Source organism: Eurytemora carolleeae, unplaced genomic scaffold, assembly GCF_000591075.1.
Source record: "Eurytemora carolleeae unplaced genomic scaffold, Eaff_2.0 scaffold131, whole genome shotgun sequence".
NCBI classification, from domain to species: Eukaryota; Metazoa; Arthropoda; class Copepoda; order Calanoida; family Temoridae; genus Eurytemora; species Eurytemora carolleeae.
The window spans coordinates 45,881-72,172 of record NW_019396496.1 but is presented as its reverse complement, the minus strand read 5'-3'; the positions used below and the strand labels follow the sequence as shown (position 1 = coordinate 72,172).

The window sequence follows — 26,292 nt, the reverse complement described above, 5'->3', positions numbered from 1 at the left end:
TCCTGTTCAATCACGTGCTCAAGAGTTTTATAACGTGCTTCAAAAGGTTCCTCACGTGTTGCTCGAGTTTTCTACGTGGTTCTAGATTTAGACCGCGTGTTTCAAGGTTTTTAATCGTGTTTAACAGTTTTAAACACACTTAAGACTTTTAATAACCGATTTATCACAACGTTTCACTAGCCTTTATTTGGAAGCATACAATAATGGAGCTTTCGGTCGGACCAACCGTCTAATGTTCAACTATTAGTAAAGTAAAATCGACGATTTCTTTAAAAACCCGCTGATTCTTCTATTATCCTGGTGATGGGGTTGAATAGTTCCCAGGGGCGAGCATACTAGGGTGCAGTGCAGGAGGAAGTTCAGTTACATTGTAGACATTTTCTGAAACAAAAAACTATTAATTGTCAGAAAGCAAGACAATGCATTCAAATCTATCTAGATGTTAGGAAAACTTATTTAGCTTGAGAGTTATTAAAAGATGGAACAGTTTGCCAGTAGTTATTAAAAATGCCACCTCATTGATAAGTTTTAAGAATATGTATGACAAACAATGTGATGGGTGTCAGGGGCGCCGAGATCCCTGGTGAAGGTGTCAGGGGCACCGAGATCCCTGGTGTGAAGGTGTCAGGGTTTAACTTAATCCACTATCAATAGAAACAAAAAAGATCTATCGACTCGCTGAAAATGTCACAAGTGATCTCCCAGCGAAATATATTCCAGTAATCCAATAAATTGATGGTAAAAATTGCTATTGAATAATCTCAATGCATGTCCCAGATGGCACTGGATAATTGTGCATAGATTAGGAGTTTAGAGACATAATGGAAATTTTTCATGGTTATATAATGTATTAAAATGTTAACACACCAATTAAATAAAATTAGTATGAATAAAATAAAGGTTATTAGTTTTCTGAACGCATTTTGGCGTTAATTGAAAAAAATATTATGAGATCTACGAATAAAAAGTAAGTATATCGGAAATTGGTCTTTCCTAGAGAAAGATTATTGGACCCCCTCCTATCAATTTTGTACATGAACACTTATTTTACAGCAAATTATTATTTATTTATTTATTATTATTTTAGGGTTAGGTCAGGTTAAGACAATTTCTGGGCCGAGCGCTGCGGCTAGGACATGCTGGGGGATCGAGCGCTACGGCCAAAACAGGCCATCAATTTCAGCAATTTTCAACAAAATTAGTAGTTAGGGTTAGGTTAGGTAAGCACACTTTCTGGGCCGACGGCTGCGGCTAGGACAGGCTAAGGGGCCGGGCACTGCGGCCACATGACCAATTATATTCATGTGTTACATATGAGATCCATGTTCCCCCCCCATAACTTATGTTTTTTTAGGCTTGTTGTAAATTATTGTTTAAAAGTAGATTTATTTGATCGACTATAATAATCATACTCTACGTAATATCTCAAGATTATTTGGAAGAGAATTTCTCACTCTTTTAAACCAAAATTCATTCATTTCCATGAATTCAGCTAAGAAGTAATTACAGTGTTAGAAACAGCTGCTGAAATAATCGTTTTCTGTTGGTGAAATTTCTCAACCTGGTGGAAATATCAAAATATAGAAAAAAATTCAAATTACTAACACTTTTTATTTCAATTTCCGTAATCACTTATTATTAATTTATTTATAAAATTTTATATATTAACATTCACACTACGCATTTACACTATAATTTAGATTATATGTCTATAATTCAAACAATTTTGCGTACAAACCCTTTAAATGCAGATATTATGCATTATTCTAAAACATCTTTATATTTCACTTTAATGTGAATTTAAGGAAGAAAAGTTTTCTAACTCATGAAAGATTCAATCATTCGTAATGTTAAAATACGAGTTTACATAATTATAATCATGAAATTATTAATAGAACTCCCAAACATGAAAATGACAATTGTGAACGCAGTGTATCGCCATTTTCGTCTAGCACAGATGGGTAAGGGTTGTAGGTAGTCCGCCCATACAGTTTCTACCTGTACCCTACACTTGAGGGTACAGGCTAGCTGGGCCGGAGGATGCAGTTTTAATCTTTAACAATCTAAAAGTTTAAAATTATAATTTAATGATAGGATTGAGATTAAAAATAATGCAAAATTTTTGGTGGATACCTGCTTGAACTAATTGTTCATTCGAACTATTTTTCGTTTGAACTATTTATTGTTCATTTTTGAACTACTGACATGTCGACGCCATATCCTTTGGAATTGAAATCATCACAATTATGTACAATTGTTCATTTGAGCTATTTTCTAATTCAGAGAATTCATGAAGTTTGGTCATGCATTTAAATTTCGAGTTTATACACGCAAAGAAATATTTCAATGACAGTTCAAATATAATTACAAAAAGTTCAAACGAACCAAAAAATAGATCAAATGAACCCAAAAATAGTTACTATATGCTTTCCTTTTTCGGAGTATATACATGAACAAAAAAAAAGATTGATCAAGGAACAAAAAAATATTTCAAATAAAATAGTTCAAATGAAAAAAAATCAAATGAACAAAAAATAGTTTATTAAATTTATTTTATCATGGGTTCATGGTCAAGTTCCCTACTAACCCGAAAACCTAAAAATACCAAAGTCTCTATATAGGTTTACGTATTAATAGGTATTTTTACGTATAAATACTTATGCTCAACTTTTGGGTAGAACTTACGTATATTTACGTATTTTTACGCATTTATCATACCAACCATTTTTTTTTAAATGCTTTGGTTTTCCAAAAACGCAATTTATACGAAAAATTACTTATACTTTTTACCAAGTAATTTTTTTAATTTTTAGTTTTTATTTTACGTATTTTTACGTATTTTTTTAGTTTTTTTACTTAAAAAATTGTATTTTTTTTAGAGTTTAAAAGTTTGATGCAAACCTAAAAATACGTATATTTTCGTAAATTTCATACCATAGAAATGTGTCAAAGTTTTTAGGTTTTTATTTTACGTATTTTTTAGGTTTTTTCTTTACTTAAAAATTGTATTTTTTTAGAGTTTAAAAGTTTGATGCAAACCTAAAAATACGTATGTTTTCGTAAATTTCATACCAAGAAATGTTTCAAAGTTTTTAGGTTTTTATTTTACGTATTTTTACGTATTTTTTAGGTTTTATCTTTACTTTAAAATTTGTATTTTTTTTAGAGTTTAAAATTTGATGCAAACATAAAAATTTGTATATATATTTATGGTTAGTTAGGTTATGAAACCTTCTGTACCGAGCAGTGCGGCTATAGGACGTACAGACACAGGGGCTGAGAGCTATACGGCTAGGGCAAGGGCGTAGGCTATTGGGCCGGGAGCTCTTTTTTATTTATTTGAACCATTTTTGTTCACTTGAAATATTTTTTTTGTTAATTTGAACTTTTTTGTACATTTGAACTTTTTTTTGTTCCTTGGAACTATTTTTTGTTCATCTGAACTACTTTTTTGTCCATTAATGCACTATTGTTTGGTTCATTTAAACTATTTTTTGGTATATTTGAACTATTTTTTGGTTCATTTGAACTATTTTTATGTTCATTTGAACTATTTTTTTTGTTCATTTGAACTTTTTTTTTGTTCATTTGAACTATTTTTAAAGGTTATTTGTAAGGTTAATAGTTAAAATGAACAGTAGTTCAAATAAAATCACTTCAATCATATACGAGGGAAAAAATTAAAAATATGATATTAAAAGGAAACTTATATAATTTATCCTTTTTTTAATACTTTTTAAACGAAAATTCAGCAAGTAAAACCCTGAAAATTTTTATGGCGCTTCGCGCAAAAAAACTTACATACATGTGAACAAAATATTTTTGATAATCAAGAAAAAAAAGAACATTGGACATTACATAGGAGAGTAAGGATTATAGGGAGTAAATATTGAAGAAGTAAGGATTAAAGAGAGTAAGGATTGAAAAGAGTAAGATTTGAAGAGAGTAAGGATTGAAGATAGTAAAGATTGAAGACAGTAGAGAGAGAGAGTAGAGATAGGGGAGAGTCAGGATTGAAGAGAGAAAGGATTGAAGAGAGAATTGATTGAAGAGAGTAAGGATTGAAGAGAGTAAGTATTGAAGAGAGTAAGGATTGAAGAAGTAAGTATTGAAGAGACTAAGGATTGAAGAAGTAAGTATTGGAGAGAGTAAGGATTGAAGAGAGTAAATGGAGGGTTATTTGAATTAACGCTTCCTATCCTGTTATATTGAATAAAGATGATTTTAAATTATCTCGTTATAAAAATACAAACAATTTACAAAAACACAGGAAAATATATTTAAATATCAAACATTATTTGATAAGTTCTTCAAATGAAACAATTGTTCTTGATCTCAGGCAGATCTAGTATAAAAATATTCATCTTGAGCTAACTTGTAGGACGGATGGATCTGATAAGATAAGATTTATTCCATGATCTGAAAAATCTAAACCTTTTCAAAGGGAGAATTTAAATATTCCCCTTGGTTTCGACTGAGCATTTTTTTACAGTATAGTCTTGGTTTCATCTGATGTCCATACTTGTGCCTATATTGTCCAGCAGTTTTCTGGGAAGTTCGTAGTTTTTTCTTGAGTATCTTGATCTAGAATGCTTGATCTAGATATTCAATATGGGCACGTTTAAAGAAGAGGTTATTCCTGCAGTGTATGAGCACCACGAAATACCGAAAAATAATTAAATTGGTCCGTAGGTCTGCTTGATCCCAAGATTTACAACACAATAGTACTGAATTCAGGTAACATAAACTTGCGAAACTTTTCTGATATGCTGGAGCCTCCCATGATGATTGTTCATTCGCAATATCTGAACATTTCCCCCTGTTCCTGGATTTGGTTGGAGAACCATATATTCTCTTAGAAGTTTTGACAAAGCACACTATAGTCTTCAGGTTGACTGAACCAAAAACAGGAACAGTATGATCTTCATAAACATATCAGGCTCTTAATGTTATCGGATTTATTTTCACAGGAAACAAAAGGTTCGTGTAATCTTCAAATATACATTCCAGGCAGTGCCTCTAATTGGGATAGTATTGGAGGAGGCTCAAGCTGTGCCAGGAGATGATCATTTAACTCTTTCCTTCTCCTCTCCAACCCGGACTCCTTGAAGAACATGATACTGCTGAGGAGATGAAAGAAGGAGGAGAGAAGAACTGCAACCCAACCCCAGGATAGATGATTATAGTTCGGATACATTAACCACTCCCTGCCCCAACAGCAAATACCAAATATGGTTGTGGTAAGAGCAAGGACGAATCCTATGATGAAATCTAGGACGGATACAAGGAGGACAAGTTGGTATCCAAACCTGAGCAGGACAGGGAGAGGATACCGAACCAATATCACGACAGAGAGACATCTAGAGTCAGAGGGTTCAATATTGATCTAGCTTGAAAAGATTATACATGAGGTTAAAAATCCAATTATTTGAAAGAAAGCAAAATACGTAAAATTGATGTTTTGAAAGAAATATTTAGGTTTACCCACAAAGAAAGAGACTTCAGAGACGGCGTCAAAGATTTAGAATCGAAAGTTCTCAGCAGCTCAATTCTTATCTTCTACTTGATTCTCAATCCTCATTTACAAAATAACTATTAGCAGCAGACTATTAAAACAGAAGATTAATGTTAACAGTCAGATAATTGTTTTTAAAAAGTCTACTACTTTGCAGACCATTTGTCTTGTAATTAAATGCAAAAAATTGGCAAAGACCCAAGATAACTATAAATTCTAATAGATCCAATGCTAAAGTTTAAATTTCAAAGGCTTACACCATCAGGTTGAAAATGACTAGGGATTCAAAATTTTGAGTTTATGGCAAAGACTCAATTCCTTTATCATATGGAGGTTCTAACTAAAAATGAACTCATACTGTTTGACATTTGAACCCTGCCTTGAGAGAACACAGAGAATAAATGATAATAGAAGGAAACCTTGAACCACCAGAAACCAGGGCGGTAGCAACCATTCGCGGATAAGGCGGTACTCCCAGCCCCAGACGGCGTGGCAACCGTTAAACACCCGGTCGAACTGGTAACGTGGATAACGGAACCGGTTAAAGCAGGCCTCCCACGGACCTAGTCGGATAAATGGGGATTGCGTCTCATGATATGATGATATCCAGTAGGGAGAAGCCATAGCCATGATGAGGAGAACAAGAGAGCAAACTCCCAAGAGACAAGAGATGTCAATAGAAGAGAACAGTCCTGTATAATTCAAGAATCATAATGTTGTAAAAAATGTTTTCAATTTGTGAATATAATGATTTTACCTGGACAGCAAACAATCCCTTCCCGAGGTGAAGTGTCCGTACTAGAACTAGGGCTGTAAATAGTTCTTAAGAGAGATGCGAGTTTATTCTGATCAATCAGACCAAACAGGTTTCCAGGACTTGGAGCAGGTTTCTCCAATGCCGTTTTCGGTCTAGACTCTACCTGACTTATGGTTATATCTTCATTCTGTGCCAGCCTTAGTGATATTCGTCCGTCATCTTGGCGTGTAAACACAGGATCCTCCGCCTCCTCTGGTATACAGGGCGGAAGGGCGGAACGAGGTGTAAATCTACGAACTCCACGCATACTTGCTCTGGATATTGGTCGCCCAGAGGTATAGGTTGAATCTCCTGTCTTCCTAGCTGGCTGGGGTATTTCTCCTGTTGCTGATTGTTCAATCATATTTAATCCATCTCTAGCTGCAGTACCAGATCTACTACTCAGGGTCCCTCCACTTCTATAAGAATCCAGGTTACTAGGTTCATCCGCATATTTAAACCTGAGTTGTCCATCTGTGAAGTTCAAATCTATGTCGTAGAACGAGTCTGTATCTCTTCTCTCTGAATCCTTCTCAAGATTGGAGAGAAAACTGTCCATGTCTAAATCCGTATCTGGATCAACCACGTAAACTTTCTCCGGTGTGGCAGGATCCTTCTCCTCTTTCTTTTGTCGACCCCAGAGACGAGAGAGGGTTGATGTTGAGCTTGAGAAGGCTGAGTTGATGTAACCTTCCATGCCTAGCTCCCTGGAGGAGTGAGAAAGGTTCTCTAGTTACCTGGTTTAGCTAGGAGTAGAAATGTTCTCTAGGTACCTGGTTCCTTGGTATAACTAGGAGTAGAAAGCTCCCATGAGAATGGTTGATTATCTACCAATTCTACCTGGAGGGAGGGAGGGAATGTGGCTTTCTATATTTTTGATATCGATTCATCTTTTCACTATAATTTAATCTATACATTTGCTTACGGTTTTAAGGGGCTCTTTATTTTGATAATACGTTTCTGGTATATATAAATAATATATCTTTGATCTTAGGCCTTTTTCTTTCAATTCCTACATTAAAATTCTCTATTATATTATAGAAAGATAAAGACTGATTTCGACAATGAACATGGTACTAAGAAGACGATATTTTTCATATTCATATGAAGGAAGAATAAACTTCAAATCTATGACGACCTCTAAAAGAATTTATTCTTGATTTCAAGGGCGTATTCGAGATATCCAGAGATCTATGAAAATATGGAGTTTATATGGGTTAAGGATCCGTATAACTTTGAGGTCTCATTTGTAGCCCTGGAGAAGTATACATTTTAGAACCAACACGAGATTGTCACATAGATCCAGCTAGAGAGATATAATACAGGGTGTAACACGGAATATGACAGCAGCAAGACGACCTTTGAATTTATTTGTGACATTCAGTCGTCAACCTACTTTAACATTTATAATTATTGTAATACTCACAAAATATGGTCTGCTTTTTTGTGTATTCAATGTTACCCGAAATATTAAGAATTTCGTTCAGATGTCAATTTTGTTAAATAAAACCAAAATTGCCGAAATCTAAACAAAATTGAAAGCCCCAAAAAAGGCAAACCACATTTTGGAAATTCCAGGACTAGGGGTATTAAGTGATTATTAACTCTAGAATTTTAGAATTCTAAAATAAGGTTGACAAATACATGCAAAAAATTATATAAAACTCTAAGGCTCATTCTACTGCCATGTTTCGTGGGACACCCTGTATAAGTTTCAACTTTCAAGACTGTCGGTCGACTTTGAAGCGTCGCAACTCGCTGACCTACGATTTTACCTTACATACTTATGCAATTATATCCCTTGATATTAGAAACTCTATACCACTGTTTTCAATTTTAGTTTTTGACAAGTAATTGATAAAATTCTCATCGATGTTTTTGTAAAAATTTGCAATCTTGGGTAATGAAGTTCACTGAAGAGGGGTTATGCAATATGCATACTTCAGCCCAGCTGTCTGAGGGATAAATATTACCTTCTTGCAACTAGTTAATACAGGGTGGACAAAAAGTTAAAATTTTGTTTAAATTTGATAATATCCGGATCCACGTCATACTCAGCAGGATATACATGGTGTCCCAATAAACATGGGAATTCAGTGACGAGTTCGATATCGTCTTTTCAAATAATTCTTTGATTTAGTATAGCGATACCTACTGAGAAAGCTGTAATCTGTAAGAGTTTCGTCTGCTATGTTCACATTTTGTTTGTTTACGTTTTGACTGCATACGGTTGTACTTAGTAAAACAAGAAAATTGCAGTATACAAGCAGAGTAAGCTTGTCCGTCTCATAGATAAATAAATAAACATAGATAGCTTATTTACGCAAAATCACCAAGAATTGTTCAGTCCGCGAACTCATACTTCTAGGGGTCAAAGTGTACTTTGGTTTGGTGTTTTAATGGATTTCATTATTATTAAACCAACCAGGAACGAATTTTATTTCACTGAGCAATATATCATATTCACGTGAACTGAAGAAGGACATGAGAAGGACTAAACTAACTTAAATTTCTCTCTATAGAACTCATGTACACCACACGTACTCAATGACATAAGAACAGCCAATGTTCACAACCGACCTAGTTAATCTATATAATAGGAATATCTTTAAAACATCTCTGTACATTTATATCTTTCAAGATGAAAAATGTCGTCTTATGCGCAATCTTCACAATCTTCGCGTCTTTACTGTTCATCTTGCGGAGACATTATAGACACATCTTTACAACCATTTACGGTTTTCATAAATAAACTTTAGCAGACATAATAATATTATGACTTTTAAAATCAGGTATTACAATGCTAATTCATAACAAAGACGATATCGAATTCGTCACTGAATTCCCATATTTTTTGGGACACCCTGTAAAACCCTGCTGAGTAAATAAATGGAACCGGTGCTCTTTTGTCTGGAATCAGAAAATGCTAATTTGTTCCGACCTCCATGTTTTAAATATGTATGTAAATGAAACAATCTGTTTTCTGTTCTATAATTTTTGTTAAGCGTTTTATTTCATTTTATAAATTTATTTTAGAAATTTTTTCCTTTACCTTTTTTGTTTGGGAAGAAAGAGTTCAGAACACCACAAGGAAACCAAATACTTTATTAAAGATTAAATTAAAAGATGTTAATTTTTCATTGAAAACAAGTAAATTACTGACTCATCAAACTTCAGGATGGCTATTCTAGGTACTTATGTATACGAGTTAAAATCAAGAGGGAAGAAATCTAAAAAGATAAAAGCGAAAATAAAAGGATTTAAATTAGAAAAGATAGTACGTACACGGTTTAAAAAATGCAATTTTGCTATTTGGTTTTCGCGGGAGATGGAGAATGTTGGTATTCCTCAGATAGCTCTGAGACACACATGGACTGAAAGATGGAGCTGTTAATGTATCCAGAAGTAATTCTGTGTCTATACATTCTTTGGAATGTATAAATATAATCCTTCCAATGAAAAACAACTTCTTTCACGAAGAAATGTAATGTCAAATTATTTAAAAATAGAAACCATTCCTAGAACTGGATAAATGTAAAAAAAAAATTCTGACCCTGTTATAAAATCAACACAAAGTTTCTCTCACAGAAAGTTTTCGCAGTACGTATACATGATATATTTCATACATAAATTAAAAATTAAAAAACTAAGCTCATTTTTTTTAGAAACTAAAGAAACATCTTTAACTTATAGCGCGGGAATTTAAGAAAAACCACACAACAGTTTAAAAATGGAAATGCTTTTTAATTGTGAGGTATTTTAAGAATCGTGTTTGCAAAAATGCCCGCATTATAGCATAAAGTCAGATTAAATCAGATAACAATTGGAAAATTTGACAACATAATAAATAATAAATTTCTAATTACAATTTTAAATTTCATTTCAAGCTCTTGTTATCAAAAGGGAAGGGGGACATTCAAGTAAATTTCTTATCTTAAAAACATGAAGTATAACATATTGTAAATAAAAGCTACCAAATATTTGTGGAAGAGGGATGGGGGAGGGGGGTTAATACAATGGAGGAGGTTTAATTTTAACATCTAAGCGTACACATCATATATATATACTGTTAGAACAACAATAAGGATATATGAACTATCCACAATATACTAATATAATTAACATATTGTACATGCAATAAATAATGTTCACACATTTGCCAAACTGTTTTAAATCTACAAAATGTACATCAACAATTTTAATTTATGGTTATCTCATTTCTCGCTGTTGCTCACGTTAACAAAAAATTTGCTGTTTAGGATATATCGCAAATGACATATTTTGACGTTATCAACAGTTATATATTTTATTAAAAAGCTAATTTCTTCCCAGTTGGATTATTAATGATTTAAAAGTAGGAAAAGCAGGAGAAAGAATAGTAGGTTGACTTTATAAACATGATTCATAAGAAAAAATAACAAATATGTTTAAATTTTTTTAAAAATTGCCTTACTTTTTGTATTTTATAAACTCAAAATTTTTTTTCAATCTCCAATGGTCTTGTCTACTCTTACATTTTCAAATAATACCACACCATCTTAAAACAACCATAAATTGGTTGATTAAGTCTCACAATGACCTATCCAACCCTCTAAATGTAAGATTCTTTAAAAATTTAAAACTAGAAATTTTTGCATTTTTGTTTCACCTCTGTCTCACTAAAGCAACAACTAGATGTTTGTTTGTTTATGAAATTCATTGTTTACAAATACTCATAATGTATTGGATAATGAATAGTTTGCTACCCTTGCAATAGAATCCGCTAAATGTGATATATCTGAAAATCTGCAATTTTTTTTCTGTTGAGTGTACACTGCACAGAGTAAACTTGAGTTTCCTGGATTTGCATTGAGATTAAGAATAATCTCCTGTTTGGACGAGTTCGACGAGTAGATGGTGATGTGGATGTGGTTGACTAGGTTGGCATCTGACTGGGCAGTTAACACGAGGGGGAGTGGGAGGGGTTGGGGAGGAGAAGCTGCTTATTTTTATATTTTAACCTAAAATAAAAGTTTTGTAAAGAAAAATCATTTTAGTCTTTAAAAAATGTAAAAAATATGTTTATAATAAAATTTTAGTTGAAGAACAAATTTGAATGAATAGATTTTCCATTCATTTTTCTCTACCAGGGGCGATATATATTTTAGACTTTTTAATCACAAATATGCTATGTTCAATTAATCGTTGACGTTGACATCTGCTCTCTGCCCATTTGCCATATCACTTCATTTCCTCCAAGGACCATTTTGCATTTGCGCAATGACTTAATATGTTATCAGCTCTGCATCAAATCAAACCCCCTACCATATCATAGCAGAGCTTGGTCCTCTAGCTCTCTAGCCTATGAAGCTCCCAAATGCCTAACTTGACTGTTATAAAGCAAATGATATTTACGAATTTTGAGCAATCTCGAAGCGCCAGGCAGCATATATAAGGTTACGCTTCAGCTTCTGTTCAACTAAGAATTTTGAACCCCCAGTTTTTCCCAACTAAATCAAATATGCAACGAAAATGAGTCTTTGCCACAAACTCTGATTTTTTAATCCTTATATCTTTGAAACCCAATGAAGAAGACTTTAGATATTTAAAACTATGAATTCTGTTGGATCATAAAATCAAAGTTTGACGTTTCAATGGTTAATACCATCAGGTTGTAAATATATAGGGATAAGAAAATTTGAGTTTCTGGCAAAGGCTCAATTCCTTTTCATATTTACACTCAAACTTTTGTATATAAACTTACCTTTGAACCAAATGCAATAGCAAGCTGTTCCTCGTACTCTGGCATCCTACTCTTCATAATATCCATACAGGGACCCAGCAATCGTTCAAAAGCTGACACGTCCAGAACTAAACATTTGGACAAATTAATTTTATCATTTTTAAGTAGATATTGTTTTTTTTAATATCTGGATTTATATCAAATACTAGAAATCGGAAACTATCTCAACCTAAATAGATCAGAGTCAGTTATTCAGCAAGCATTGTAAAACCAAAAGTTAAGGCTGCAGATACAAATGCCAGAAATAACGATACTGGAAAATCAACTTTCTTCAAAAATTTAGATCTTTAGAAGAAAACGGTTCGATTTTTTGGGTTTAAAAATGAAAGAAAACATGAAAAAACTCTGATTTACAATACAATCATCTCATGAAGTTCTCAAATCATCCAGAAGAGAAATAAATTGCTCAATAAAGTTTTAATTTTGTGAAATTCTTTTGAATAAATGAGCAAGCTATTGATTAGCCTCCAATACTTGAGTTAAAATTTACTTAAAATTCTAAATCCGCCAAGTCAAGTCAAGTCAAGTCAAGTCAAGTCAAGTCAAGTCAAGTCAAGTCAAGTCAAGTCAAGTCAAGTCAAGTCAAGTCAAGTCAAGTCAAGTCAAGTCAAGTCAAGTCAAGTCAAGTCAAGTCAAGTCAAGTCAAGGAGAACTAGGAGTAAAATATTAATGTAATACGAATCTGATGAATTAATTATACTTCTTAAAATGCAGTACAAAGTAATTCAGGGCTTGGCACATTAAAAAACATATATTTAAAGAAAATTGATGATTGTTTAAAATTGTGATATACAAACCGTAATCAAGTTCATGTTTCTGGAATTCAGGGGAAACTAGTTCCAAAAATAACACTTTAACACTGAGTGTTAGAAATAGGCACAAATTGAAAGACTGGGTTTTTGGGATCTCGGCCCATATTAAGAGTAAAAGTCGATTATAAAAACTATAACCAACATTTTATTAAACATGACGAGTACAACAATCCCAATTTTTCTAACTTTTTTTCTGAAATAAAACTATAAAAGGACTTCTTTATATTAAAACCCTTGACTGTTTTTTATGACAATGTCAGGTTTTCCATTTTCGAACATATCCTGAATTTGAATCATTGTCGCGTTTTTTACGTATCACCTTATTGTTAGTTTAAAGTTGACATTTTTTGTTTCGATTTATTGTGTTAGCTATTTTTTATAACTGCATGGTGTAGTTTTGTTCAACTCGACTTGGATTTAAAGATATATACGCTTGAAAAAGATAACTTTGCAGACTTGGCCCATTTTAAACATTTAGTGTTAAAAAGTGTTAGTTTTAGAACTAATATCCCCTGGAATTTTCCCATGTGATATACAAAATTTATAATTATATTGAGAAAGGCCTCTCTCTGCTTCTCATTCCAAAATTAAGGGGTTATTATGTATTACAAATTAGGTAATTCCCTTTAATAGGTAATACTTCCTTTAAGTTGATTGTACAGGGTTACCTACAAAGCATGAGACTTTAGAGACAACTATACAGAACTTATAGTTTATATTGTCTATTTCCTTATATATAGGATTCTCTGTAACACTGGTTTCTATCGTTGCCATGTCAATAAATATTAAAAAATTAGACAATATTCAAGTCAAAAAACATACTTTAACCTTGTAGTCGTCATATTTTATGAGTTTCAGGTCGTCTTTACAGTCTCATTCTTTGTGGGTAACCCTGTAGTTGAGAAATTGAAAATACTAACATGCTACTCTGACATCTCCTACTGCAAGGATGGAAGTAGCTCTGGGTTGATGAGTTATAAGTCCAATCTCACCAAAATATCCTCCTTCCTTCACTTGGTTCACCTGTAGCATAGTTAACAATAAGTTAAACTGAGTTTTTGCCAGAAACTAAAATATTCTAACCACCTTTTTCTTAGCAACCTGATAGTGTAAACCTTTGATATTTATGACAAAGGCTCTATTCCTTTGACAAAAAGTTTAATGCACGTGAATTCAAAGTTCTAGACCGCGGCCATTTAAACCTATTAAACTTTGTTAATGTTCAGAGATAGTTTGCTTTTAAATAATTTCACTTGTTAATTAAAGATTATAAAACGCAAACGACAAATATTAAAACGCAAAAATATTTAGATTTAAAAATCGGGTTTTAACTTGAAAACGACATTTCCGAAAAATTCTCCAAGATGAAGCCGGTCTTAAATTACAAAAATGAACCATATTTAAATCCATTACATAACTTAAAACGAGAGGCAAGGAAATTTCCCAGAAAATAACAGCAAAGAATGAATATAATTTTCCTCCATGAATAAAAGATTTATATTTTCACCTTTATCTTAATATTTTCTCACTATATGTGGAGTGGATATTCATTTTTCTGTTTTAGTAACAAAAGAGAAAATTTAAATAAATAAAATAAATAAAATAAAATACAAAAAACCATTTTTGTTTGACTCTATTTTTACCTCAAGTTCTTCATCTGTTGTATTATTTTTCTTGAGTACAGAAACAGTACCATTTTCGACAAAGTACATTCCGTTGGCGGGATCACCCTGAATTCATACAAGGATAATAATAATAATAATAATAATAATAATGATAATAATAATAATAATAATAATAATAATAATAATAATAATAATAATAATAATAATAATAATAANGGGCGGGGGGCAGTGTCCCTATATAAAGATTGAGGCTATTTTTATTGAAAACAGTGCTATTCAAAGCTCATATGCAATGTGTGATAAAAAAATTCCCAAAACTATTTAAAATTAATATATCTACACTCTACAGTATTAAGTTGTTTTAGAGTATATGTATGACTAATGAACACGCAATAGAATCATCTTCCTTGAATATCAAGTATCGGTAGATATATTATTATTCTTAGACATAGAAAGAATTATGTCATAGACTCAAAATTTACATTTTCATTCAAGTTATGAAGAAAAAGAAAATCTGAAAAAATAATTTCCTCCGTCAAAAAAATAAGTATTGGAATAGCTTTAAACAATTCTATATTAGGGGTCTTTTTATTACTTTCAATAATACTAGTAATAGGATACTAAATGTGCTCCTCATATTAGCATGACAACATTATCTATTATTTATGTGGACACACTTAATAGGTTGCACGAATGAGGACGCACTAATAATAGGTCACACATATACCTACATTGCAGCTTCACCTAAATGGATGTACAAATCACAATTTCTAAACTATAGAGATTATGCAAGAAGACCATTTACCTGTACAGTTGCAGCTCTAGGCATGTTGTACAGTAGTGCAAGCTCTCCAAAACTTCCCTTCCCCTCATACGTCATCACCTTCTTAGGACCAGCGTCTAGAAACATATACAGGGTGTACATTGTACAATAATGATCTCGATATTACAAGAACAAGATAACTAATCCTAATGTATCTACATATTCTCAGAATCTTATCTTAACATCAATTCTAGTCTAATATTAATCCCAATTCTAGTCTAATATTAAACCCAATTATAATCTAATATTAATCCCAATTCTAGTCTAATATTAAACCCAATTATAATCTAATATTAATCCCAATTCTAATATAATATTAATCCCAACTCTAATATAATATTAATCCCAATTCTAGTATAATATTAATCCCAATTCTAATAAAATATTAATCCTAAGTCTAATCTAATATTAATTCCAACACTAACCTCTTCTTAATCCCAATTCTAATCTATTTAATGTTAATCCCGATTCTAATCTCTTCTTAATCCCAACTCATATATAATCCTAATCCCAAATATAATCTCTACCTAATCCCTGCAACCTTAATCTCCAATCCCGACGTGATATTTGTTTTAATGTATTATTCCAGAAATTTACGGAATTTAATAAAAAATAATTGAGATTTTGGTATGTACAACGCAATCTATCGTATGTTACCACAAATATTTGTTTATTCCTTACAAAGTAACAAAAAAACTTTACGAAAAAGGCCCAATGTATTGGCTTGCAATCATAATCCCAATAAAGAGCTATGCACAAATGAAATCCTAACAGATTTTTAAGCAAAATCCCTATATCTTTGCGACCTAACGATAAAACATTAAATATTTCAAACTACAACTAATTTATAGATTTTAATATGAAAGTAAAAGTCCGTGAAATCGAGTAAAAAAGACACAAGAATCTGGAAATTAAAGTTTGTGACAACTGACACGTGATACAACAATTCATAAGATTATCTATGAACANATAATTGAATAATTGAAACTTGATTTATATCATAATTGAATAATTGTAACTTGATTTATATCATAATTGAATAATTGAAACTTGATTTATATCATAATTGAATAACCTTCTGAATTTGCATCAAATGATAATTTATAGCATCGTAAAACTTGATATGCCTTTAGATTCCCATCTTTTTTATACTTTTTTATATCTTTGATAAAAAATATCAAAAATAAAAATAAAAATCAATTTAATTTCAAAAAACTTTTTTCACAGAAAGTCCATGTTAAAGAAAATTTGATTACCAACTTTTTCTCTCTAAAAACTTCCAAGTTATTAGATTATTAAATTTCATTTTTCTCTCAAAGGAGAATAATTTTGTGGGGGAAGATTTATTTGGCTTCTAAAGAATTGTATTTGTAGAAGATTAAAATAAAACTTTTAAATTAAATTTTTTCAAAAATGTTGTCCAATGAATACGAAAAGAAAATCGTGTTTGATTTTTGAAAATAAATTAAGGACAATATTAAATGTTTCTACGAAAATAAAATTGTACGCGAGACGCCTGAACTTTCCAAAATGTGACTTATCGTTTTTGTATCTTAAATCTGAGTTATTTGAAATATAGACTTTTAACTTTTAAAGAAATGCCGTCATTGCCTAGATCTTGTACAATATGTACAGTGTATAGTGTACATGGTTACCTCTGAATTTCTCATGTACATTTTTTAACTATCATTCAATGTTTTAACAATAACTTTGATGAAGATCTGCAGGGGCGTATGATGAAACTTTTAAATTAAAACTATACCTGTCTTAACATAAACTCCGTAGAGTCCGCTCTCCACTACGTAGAAATTATCCCCATCTGCTCCCTTGAATTCAAAAGAAATAAAATTATAAAAATCTATTGGTTATTATCTTTTATTGGATTCTCTTTTTTAATCATAATCCACGCTCATATATTGATTTTTCCCCCAGCTTTATTAATAGATTTTGTACAGAGTGTCCCATATCAAACTTGATTGTCTTACGAATAGAGTGCTCAAAAATCGTATATTTTCCGAATGCAAACTTTTGGATTTGCTTTAAATGATTCAAGCTTATTTTATCATGATTTCCCAATCTTGAGCTAAATGCACGATTCAATATATGATGTAGAACACCCTGTAGTGTACAGAGGGATTCAATATATAATGTAGAACACCCTGTTGTGTACAGAGGGATTCAATATATGATGTAGAACACCCTGTTGTGTACAGTGGGATTCAATATATGATGTAGAACACCCTGTAGTGTACAGTGGGATCCAATAAAACCGTGGAAAAGGAAGACAAGTGTAAGAAAAGCAAATGTTTAGAATGAACAATTTCTATATTTGTAAAACTTCTCAGATTTTTAAGGAACCTTTTAAAAATCCAAAAACGAACCAAAAGTTAACCAAAAATTAACCAAAAGTTAACCAAAAACGAACCAAAAATTAACCAAAAATTAACCAAAAACGAACCAAAAATTAACCAAAAACGAACCAAAAATCAACCAAAAACGAACCAAAAATTAACCAAAAAACGAACCAAAAATTAACCAAAAACGAACCAAAAATTAACCGAAAACGAAACAAAAACTAATCAACTTATTGCACATCACAAGTTGTGTTTTGTTTATGTTCCAATAAACAAAGACGAGGTAGAAAATGTGGGGGGGGGGGTATTTGTATATTTTTTTTTTTAGCTTTATTTTCCTACCTGAGTAATAATAGTTTCTCCGGGCACAGCTTTCCTTTCAAACATGGCGTCTAAAATCTCATTCAGCTGATCCATATCAAGAGATCTAAAAATGGTAAATTAAATAAATGAAAGAAAGGATTTAAGTCTTTGCCACAAACTCAGAATTTCTAATCCCTATATTTTTGCAACCCATATCCGTAGACCTTAGATATTTCAAACTACGAATTCTGGTAGACCAAATAATCTAAGTTTGAAATATCAAAGGTTTGCACCATCAAGTTGCTAAGATATAAGGATTAGAAAATTTGAGTTTGTGACAAAGACTCATTTCCTTTGTATAATATTTTACATTTCTTTTTTTAGAAAAATAAACAACATGTCGTCACAAATAGGAAAAGGCAATTCAGGAATGCATTTTTAATGCTTTATCTCATAAACTGCTATAAAATCTCATATCTCTTATCATTCTTAGAATACAAGGAACGTCAGAAATCATATCGTAAACATTGTAAATTTCAAAAAACCACTTGTATGGATTCCTAAATAAAAAGTCCTTTTAAACTACGTCTCACAACTTTAAAATTTTAAGAAACAAAAAGAAAAAATACTAGACAAATCGTTAACTTTGCATGATTAAAATTTTCATAGAAATAGAAAAAAAGAAATGAAAATAAGTATCAGTGGACAGTTTACAGTGAACAGTGGACACTGTACAGCTTGCAGTGTGCAGTGTGCAGTGTGCAGTGTACAGTGTCAGTGTACTTTGAACAGTGTCAGTGTACTTTGAACAGTGTACAGTGTACAGTGTACAGTGTGCAGTGTACAGTGTACAGTGTACAGTGTACAGTGTACAGTGTACAGTGTCAGTGTACTTTGAACAGTGTACAGTGTACAGTGTACAGTGTGCAGTACAGTATACAGTGTACAGTGTACAGTGTACAGTGTACAGTGTGCAGTGTACAGTTATGTTTCATTACCTGAACAGAAGACAGTCCTTTACAGCTTCCGCCAATCTCAATCTTTGATCATCTGTTTTAGGGTGAACCACCTTGATAATAATTAAAATAAATTCCAATTAATCAAATTAATCAAATAAATCCAAGAAAGAAAGTTCTAAGAAATTAATAATTACTCCCTTTCCATTGTATTCCCTTTAAACTTAACTATACAATTATTCTTTTCTTTCATTCTTTTTCTCTTTCTTCCGTTGTTTTTCTATGAATCACCCTTTTTTCTTTAAAAAGTTCAACTATTTTGAGGGTAAACCTAAACCTAAATCTTATAGCAAAAATGTATTCCTTTGATCAATCCCAAACTATTTTCTTAAATTTATCTCCAATTTTCTTTTTCCAACCTGCACCATTTTATTCTTTTTTTGCTTTTCGTTTTTGTCATCTTTCCATCTTTCTTGTAATTCTTGATTTATGACATCTTTTTCTTCCTTCTTACAACTTTCTCTGTCTTCCCTCTCATCGACATTATCTGTTTAAACCTGCCTTCCTTCTTTACTTTTCCACAGGCACCGATTTAAATAATTCTGTGTGAAATAAGTCTCAAGACTATATAAGTCGTCATTTAAATAGATTATGGATTAATCCTTAAACCTTGAGATGTGTTGGGACTATTTTCTTTAGAGATGAGTCTAAGGAATTGAGTCTTTGCCACAAATCTGATTTATAATCCCGATAACTTTGCAACCAAATGTCGTAGACCTTAGATAATTCAAACTGTTAATTCTGTCAGATCAAATAATTTAAGTTTGAAACTTTAAAGGTTTACATTATTAAGTTGCAAAAATATAAGGATGAGAAAATTTAAGTTTGTGGCAAATACTCAAGTCCTTTAGAGTTAAGACTACAAGACTTATACTTGCAGCCTTTCCGATCCTAACCTTCTTATTCTTATTTCTGCGTTATGTTAACCTTTCCGAAATCCTCTCTATATAGTTTTCTTTATCCTTCCCTATTTTCTCTTTTCTTTTCTTAGTTACTTATAACCATACTCTAAACCTTCCTGAAGCTTCTACTTCCGTTGCCTTAACCTTAGATTTAATAATTCTAATAAACATATTTGCGATATTCAATCAAATACGCTTATTTCTATATATCTTCGGTTCTCATTTCCATATCGTGTCTTATAAAAAGACCTAAAGACTTCATAAGAGACTCTAGTCCTTTCTACGTTTCATCAAAGTCTCTAAAAAGTCCTGTTAAAGTTTCTAAAAGATCCTATTTAAGCCTCTAAAGCGATCTATCAAAGTCTCTTAAAACGTCCTTTAAAGTCTCCGAAACGTCCTCTTAAAACGTTCTGTCAAAACATCCAAATCGTTTTATCGCTGGAAAAGTCCTAACAAAGTCTCTAAAACCTTCCTGTCAAAGTTTATAAAAGATCCTATTTAAGCCTCTAAAGCGATCTATCAAAGTCTCTTAAAACGTCCTTTAAAGTCTCCGAAACGTCCTCTTAAAACGTTCTGTCAAAACATCCAAATCGTTTTATCGCTGGAAAAGTCCTATCAAAGTCTCTAAAACCGTCCTGTCAGAGTTTATAAAAGATCCTCTTTGAGCCTCTAAAGCGTTCTATCACAGTCTCTAAAACGTCCTACCTTAGATTCCTCTGTCCCCTCGTCATCTTCTGGATTGTAAGCCTCGGCAAATACAGATTTTCTCCGGGTAGCGTTGTATACTGGTTCTTCTAAACACGTGACTAATTAATTAATTTATCATGAAAAATGAAACAAAGAACTATATTTTTCCGGACAAAGCTCAATTTTTTAACTTTCCATGTCAATATGTTCACAGGTTAAAAAAATAAGATTATGAAACTGAAGTTATCTCATGATTTTATGAAAAATTGATAATATCACAGCAACATGATATTTTTTTAATATATTTTGAGTTTTTTTTTAGCTTTTCTTAAATATACTAAAGTTAATATAAATGTTGTTTCGGAGACTAGCTAAGTTTACTAGTTATGATTTCAGGGCTCTTACTATATGTAAGCTCACGTTCAATTTTATATGATTTAAAATTAAATCTTGAATTTTAAATGTTAGAAGCTAGACCGTTTCCAATTCTTCCAATAGAAGGTTATTTATATGTTAATTCATGCAGTGGGCTCAATTAGATACAGAAGTTGCCAAAATAATTTCTAAAAAAAGATGATAGATAATCATTTCGTGTTTATTTGCTTTAAAAATACAGACATAAACATACGTATGAAGTTTAAACATAATTATAGGCAATTATTTTTTACAAAAGATCAGAATACAGAATAAAGATCAAATACAAATCAAATAAAAATGATCTTCTCGAAATATCATTTAGTGGAATTCATTAGAATCAACTCTTAAAGTATTTATGAAAAAGATAAACGTATATTAAAATGTCTGATCTAGAAAATGTCATGAGAAAGAGATAAAGATGTTGACTTAATGTTAAAAAAATATTTATGACATTTGCAAACTCTGAAGAGTCATACATATCAAAAGATATCTTTATCTTATCAATTTGTCCTTTTCATGTGAATAGCCTAACTTAATAAAAATGTTAGTTATTCTAATGTAAAAGAAAGTGCTGTATTTTGAAGTTGATGACGTAAACCCTGTATAAAATAAGGGGAATATTAAATTTTATCAGAAAAACATATTTTCCTGAAGTTTGAGATAATTTCAAAATAAATGTCGAACCTTTTGCTTCCTCCGCAGCGCAGGAGACAATATATGTGTTTTTACTTAGTTTTCCACCCATACTGGTACTGGGTAGGATATTCCAATTATTCAGGAGTTTAGGAGATAACTGGCAGATTTTGGAGAGAGACAAGAGATATAGGAGATAATTTGGACATTTAGGAGAGAGATAAAAGATAAAGGAGAGTCAGGTGATTTAGGAGATAAATAGGAGATTTAGGAGAGGCAAGGGATATTGGAGAGTCAGGAGATTTAGAAGAGAGTCAGCCTGTTTGGAGATCTTTAAGAGGTTTTGAGATTTAGGAAAGATTCAGGAGATTAAGGATCGAGTGAGACGGGAGATTTTTGAAGAGAATTGGGAAAAAGGAGGACGAGCAAGAGAAAGAGTATTTAAAAAAATAATAGAGATTTTTGATTAATAAAAAAATCACAAAAACAATTGAAGAATACGTACAAAAATAAATTAATATAATAAGAAGCTATTTCTTCTTGTTTAAAGGAATTGAGTTCTTGCAACAAACTAATATTCTGTAATCACTTTAAGTTTGTAACCAATGATAGTTCAAACTTTTTTATCTCAGAATTCATAAATCAACATATCAAGTCTACGGCATCGGTTTGCAAAGATTTAGGGATGGATTGGATTATAACCCTGAGCTGAGTAAACTGATTTCACAAGAACTAGACTGCTCTCTTTCAACTGAACCCTAGCTTATCTTTTTTAAAATGTTCACATGAGAGATAACAAAGGTTCTAACTGCATAGAGCTCGAAAAATAAATTCATTTTATTAAAAGCGTTAAATATGCTTTTTCACACTTTCTGTTCACTTTATTTTATCTGTAAAAAAAATTCTAAATTTAGTACATAATTGATATTAATAGTACATAAAGCATCTGGAGTAAACGGACAACATAATTCATAATACTTTGATATTTATATTTATATATTAGTTGATTCATGGTATTGAAAATTATGTACAATACAGGATGAAAGAGTAACAACAATACTCATTTCGTTAATTCAAAAGTTCCCGGTTCAGAATACAGGAGAATTGTTTTTTTTTCAAACATCTAATTTTTTTAAAAGAGAATTGTTTAATTTTTTTAAAATGATTTGTTATACGAAAGTTTGATCATGAACATTTTAGGCATACACTTTTGTACACAAAAGAATTAAAAATAATCTTTAATTTTGTTAAAATAATACTTTAATACAGAAAAAATAGAAAATAATTCATTTTCGTAAATATTTGGAAAATAGTAGAAAAGTTAATTTTAATATCGTAAAATAGAGAACATGGAGCAATCTAACGTCACAATTATATAGCTAACTCTACTTTAACAAACTTACTAACCAACTTCCTCTAAAAAAAAACTTAAAAAGTCATCTCCTTTTTGGAAACCTACTTTTTACAAACCTGCTTTAAACAAACCTACTTTTTAAAAACCAAACTACTTTTAACGAACCTAGCTAACCAAATTTCTTTTTTAAACCAACAAAAAAACACCTCCTTTTTAAAACCTTAAACTTATCAAACTCCCTTTAGAAAACATCACTATCTGATCTCCATTTTAGAAATCTTACTATCCAACCATCTTTTAGGAAACCTAGCTACCGAACCTCCATTATAAAATTCGAAATAACTAACACTTTAATTCTTTGCTCTAAATGTCTAACTCTTTGAAAAGTAGAGAGAGAGAGAGAGAGAGAGAGAGAGAGAGAGAGAGAGAGAGAGACACACGAATGGAAAAATTCTTTCTAGAAACGAGTTTTTAAAATAGTCACCAGGGGTGTATAAGGAGTTCAGTTTTCTAGTAATCAGATTCAGATTTAGCTAAGTGGAGGGTGGTGGTAGAACATTTAACAACCCTGTAATATTTATCAACTATCAGATGATAAGGAAGAATTCAAGTTTTATTAAGCTTGGCTAAACTAGAAAACTAAGGACTCAGGTTCTTGTTAAAACCTTCAGACATTTAAAAATCAGCATCACCATTTAATATTTCAATAATTCAGTATTTCAATGATTTGATGAATCAATGGTTTGATAAATCAATAAATCAATTACTCTATCCATTGATTACTTGATAAATCAGTTACTTTCTGAATCGATTACTGGATAAATCGATTACTGGATAAATCGATTATTCGATAAATCGATTACTGGATAAATCGATTTCTCGATAAATCGATTACTCGATAAATCGATTACTCGATAAATCGATTACTCGATAAATCGATTACTCGATAAATCGATAAATCGATTATTCGATAAATGAATTACTAAATAAATCGATTACTCGATAAACCGATAACTCGGTTAATGGATAACTCGATAATCGGTTACCAATGAATCAATAACTAAATGAATCGAGTATATGAATCGAAAAATCAGTAAATCAATGAATCAATGAAACCATGAATCGGTATATTAATAACTTGATGAATCTATGAATAAATTACTTCTGCCTAGTTCTAATCTCAACCATGTAGAATTTAATAATACCATGAAACCTGAATTAGTGTGACTAGTTAGAACTGAATAACCACATTTACCAGGAGTTCCCGCCGCCTCAAAAACAAACTCGCCGCCGCCGCCTGAGCAGGGCGCATGACTTTGAATAATAAGAATTTGCTACCAAACAAAGTCCCCCCCCTCACCCCTACTTCTACGTATTAAAAATAGAAATAAACACAAATCATTAGATATAAATATATATTTTAAACCTTCAGATTGTACAGTTTACATTTCACAACTAAAGTTTTGAAAGTTTTGGTCAAGGGATGGAGTATTTGTTACTTTTTTACCATTGTTTCATTGTTTCTTAAAAAGGAACTGAGTTTTTGCCACAAACTCAAATCTTCTAGTCCCTCTAACTTTTCTACCTGGTGGTGTAAACCTTTGATAATTCAAACTTAGACTTTTTTGAGAAACTGATTTCTGATTCATATATTTTTGCAACCTGAAATCTGCTAGATTCACTTGCCAAACTTAGAAATATAAAAGGATTATTAGAGGTTTGGGAGTAGACGATAAAATTGTTTTCTTTTGCAAGTTTTTAAATAACATTGTCTTTTGCTTAGATAATTTTTAAAGTAAGAATTATGATAATTTACTTTTGTTTTCAAATAAAACTAAAACATTAAAGTCATCCTAGGCCCCTATTTAGGACAGGCGGGGGGGGGGGGGGGGTCGGTGATATTTTATTGCATTTTCCTGAATTTTAAAAAGAATGTTAATTTTCTACCTACGTTGCATATCTTTAAGTTGCTGTCATACATAATTAGAATTTTTGAAAATTAAAAAAACCTCCTCGCTTTGCACTATAGTTATCTACGGTATGTCTGCAAAGGGCTCCAATGAAAAAATCTGAAATTGTATAATTCTCAAGAATAAAGGAAACACTCGTCACGAAATCTTATGTTCTAATTTAAATATCTTAGAAAACCAAAACTCTAATCTTTTTAATCAAAAAGTAAAAGTTTGAAATATCAAAGGTTTACACGATCAGTTTCAAAGATACAGGGTTTAGAAAATTAAACTTTCTTGCAAGAGATTTTGTTGTTGTATCTGTGCTATACAAAATAATAAATTTGACATCCATTCAGTTAGATCTTTAAAAAAAGTTGAGATTTTATTTTAGCATATTTACAAAAGTTTTAATATCTCTTCTGATTTTAACATTGTCTATAAGTAAAAAAGCATGTTTCAACCTTTTTTCTATTTAACTGATCCCTCTTTTCCAAACTGTGATATGACTCTTTACTAATCTTTCTTTGATGTTCTAACGAAATAGTTTCTCTGGATCTAATCTCATCTGAAGGGAAATGACGCAAACTTGGATTTTGTTTACTGTTAAACGTCAAGTATTGATGTAATCCAATACTCTCCTATCAAGCACTATACCTGGAGAAATTATGTCTCAAATCAATCCAAAAATATTTCTGTTCTACCCAGAGAAAAAATTCTCCAATATCTGTTCTACTTTGAATAAAATAATATTCAGTTTCTGTTCTCCCTGTTGATATACTCCTCCAATTCGTTTCATACCCGGAGTAAGGTTTCAATCCTACTGTTCCTGTTCTACCCAAAGAAATTCTCCTGTTCTACCTGGAGAAATAAATACGCCTCTTACTTCTGTTTTACCCGGATAAACAGAATAATTCTTCTATTAGTGTAAACCCAGAGAAACAGAATAACTCTCCTTTTGGTGTAAATCCAGAGAAATCTATCAATCTTCCTATTCCTGTACGCTTTTCCTGGAGAAATAACTTTAAACCTCCTACTTCTGTTTCTATTTTACCCGGATAAATAGAATAATTCTCCTATTGGTGTAAATCCAGAGAAATCTATCAATCCTCCTATTCCTGTTCTACCTGGAGAAATAACTTTAAACCTCCTACTTCTGTTTCTATTTTACCCAGAGAAACAGAATTATTCTTCTACTAGTGTAAACCCAGAGAAATCTATCAATCCTCCTATTCCTGTTCTACCGGGAGAAATAACTAAACCTCCTACTTCTGTTTCTGTTTTACCCGGAGAAACAGAATTATTCTTCTATTAGTGTAAACCA

General features: G+C 31.6%; 2 protein-coding genes across 2 annotated transcripts in view; both read right to left on the bottom strand.

Annotated features, from left to right (window-relative positions):
- Positions 1-4,255: 4,255 nt before the first annotated feature.
- On the bottom strand, positions 4,256-7,249 carry LOC111704355 (uncharacterized). The gene is made up of 3 exons (XM_023476578.1): positions 6,273-7,249; positions 5,895-6,207; positions 4,256-5,360 (listed from the first exon to the last, which is right to left on the bottom strand). The coding sequence occupies exons 1-3, from the start codon at positions 7,006-7,008 to the stop codon at positions 4,994-4,996; spliced, it is 1,416 nt and encodes a 471-aa protein (XP_023332346.1). The 5' UTR covers positions 7,009-7,249; the 3' UTR covers positions 4,256-4,993.
- A 3,539-nt stretch (positions 7,250-10,788) lies between these two features.
- The window catches only part of LOC111704356 (cAMP-dependent protein kinase type II regulatory subunit), a 38,993-nt gene continuing 23,489 nt past the window's right edge, over positions 10,789-26,292 (bottom strand). Inside the window, exons 5-13 of the mRNA XM_023476579.1 lie at positions 20,634-20,722; positions 19,009-19,079; positions 18,050-18,134; positions 17,116-17,179; positions 15,336-15,430; positions 14,549-14,641; positions 13,826-13,928; positions 12,055-12,161; positions 10,789-11,311 (exon numbers count right to left, since the gene is read on the bottom strand). Of these exons, the coding sequence (XP_023332347.1) occupies positions 11,300-11,311; positions 12,055-12,161; positions 13,826-13,928; positions 14,549-14,641; positions 15,336-15,430; positions 17,116-17,179; positions 18,050-18,134; positions 19,009-19,079; positions 20,634-20,722 (719 nt within the window). The 3' untranslated portion in view covers positions 10,789-11,299. The remainder of the gene's footprint in view (positions 11,312-12,054; positions 12,162-13,825; positions 13,929-14,548; positions 14,642-15,335; positions 15,431-17,115; positions 17,180-18,049; positions 18,135-19,008; positions 19,080-20,633; positions 20,723-26,292) is intronic.

Coding starts and splice junctions, on each gene's coding strand:
- LOC111704355 (XM_023476578.1), bottom strand. CDS start 7,008: ATGGAAGGTTACATCAACTCAGCCTTCTCAAGCTCAACATCAACCCTC. Junction 6,208..6,272: donor AGGGATTGTTTGCTGTCCAG/GTAAAATCATTA, acceptor TGAATTATACAG/GACTGTTCTCTTCTATTGAC. Junction 5,361..5,894: donor ATTCTCTGTGTTCTCTCAAG/GCAGGGTTCAAA, acceptor CTCTGACTCTAG/ATGTCTCTCTGTCGTGATAT.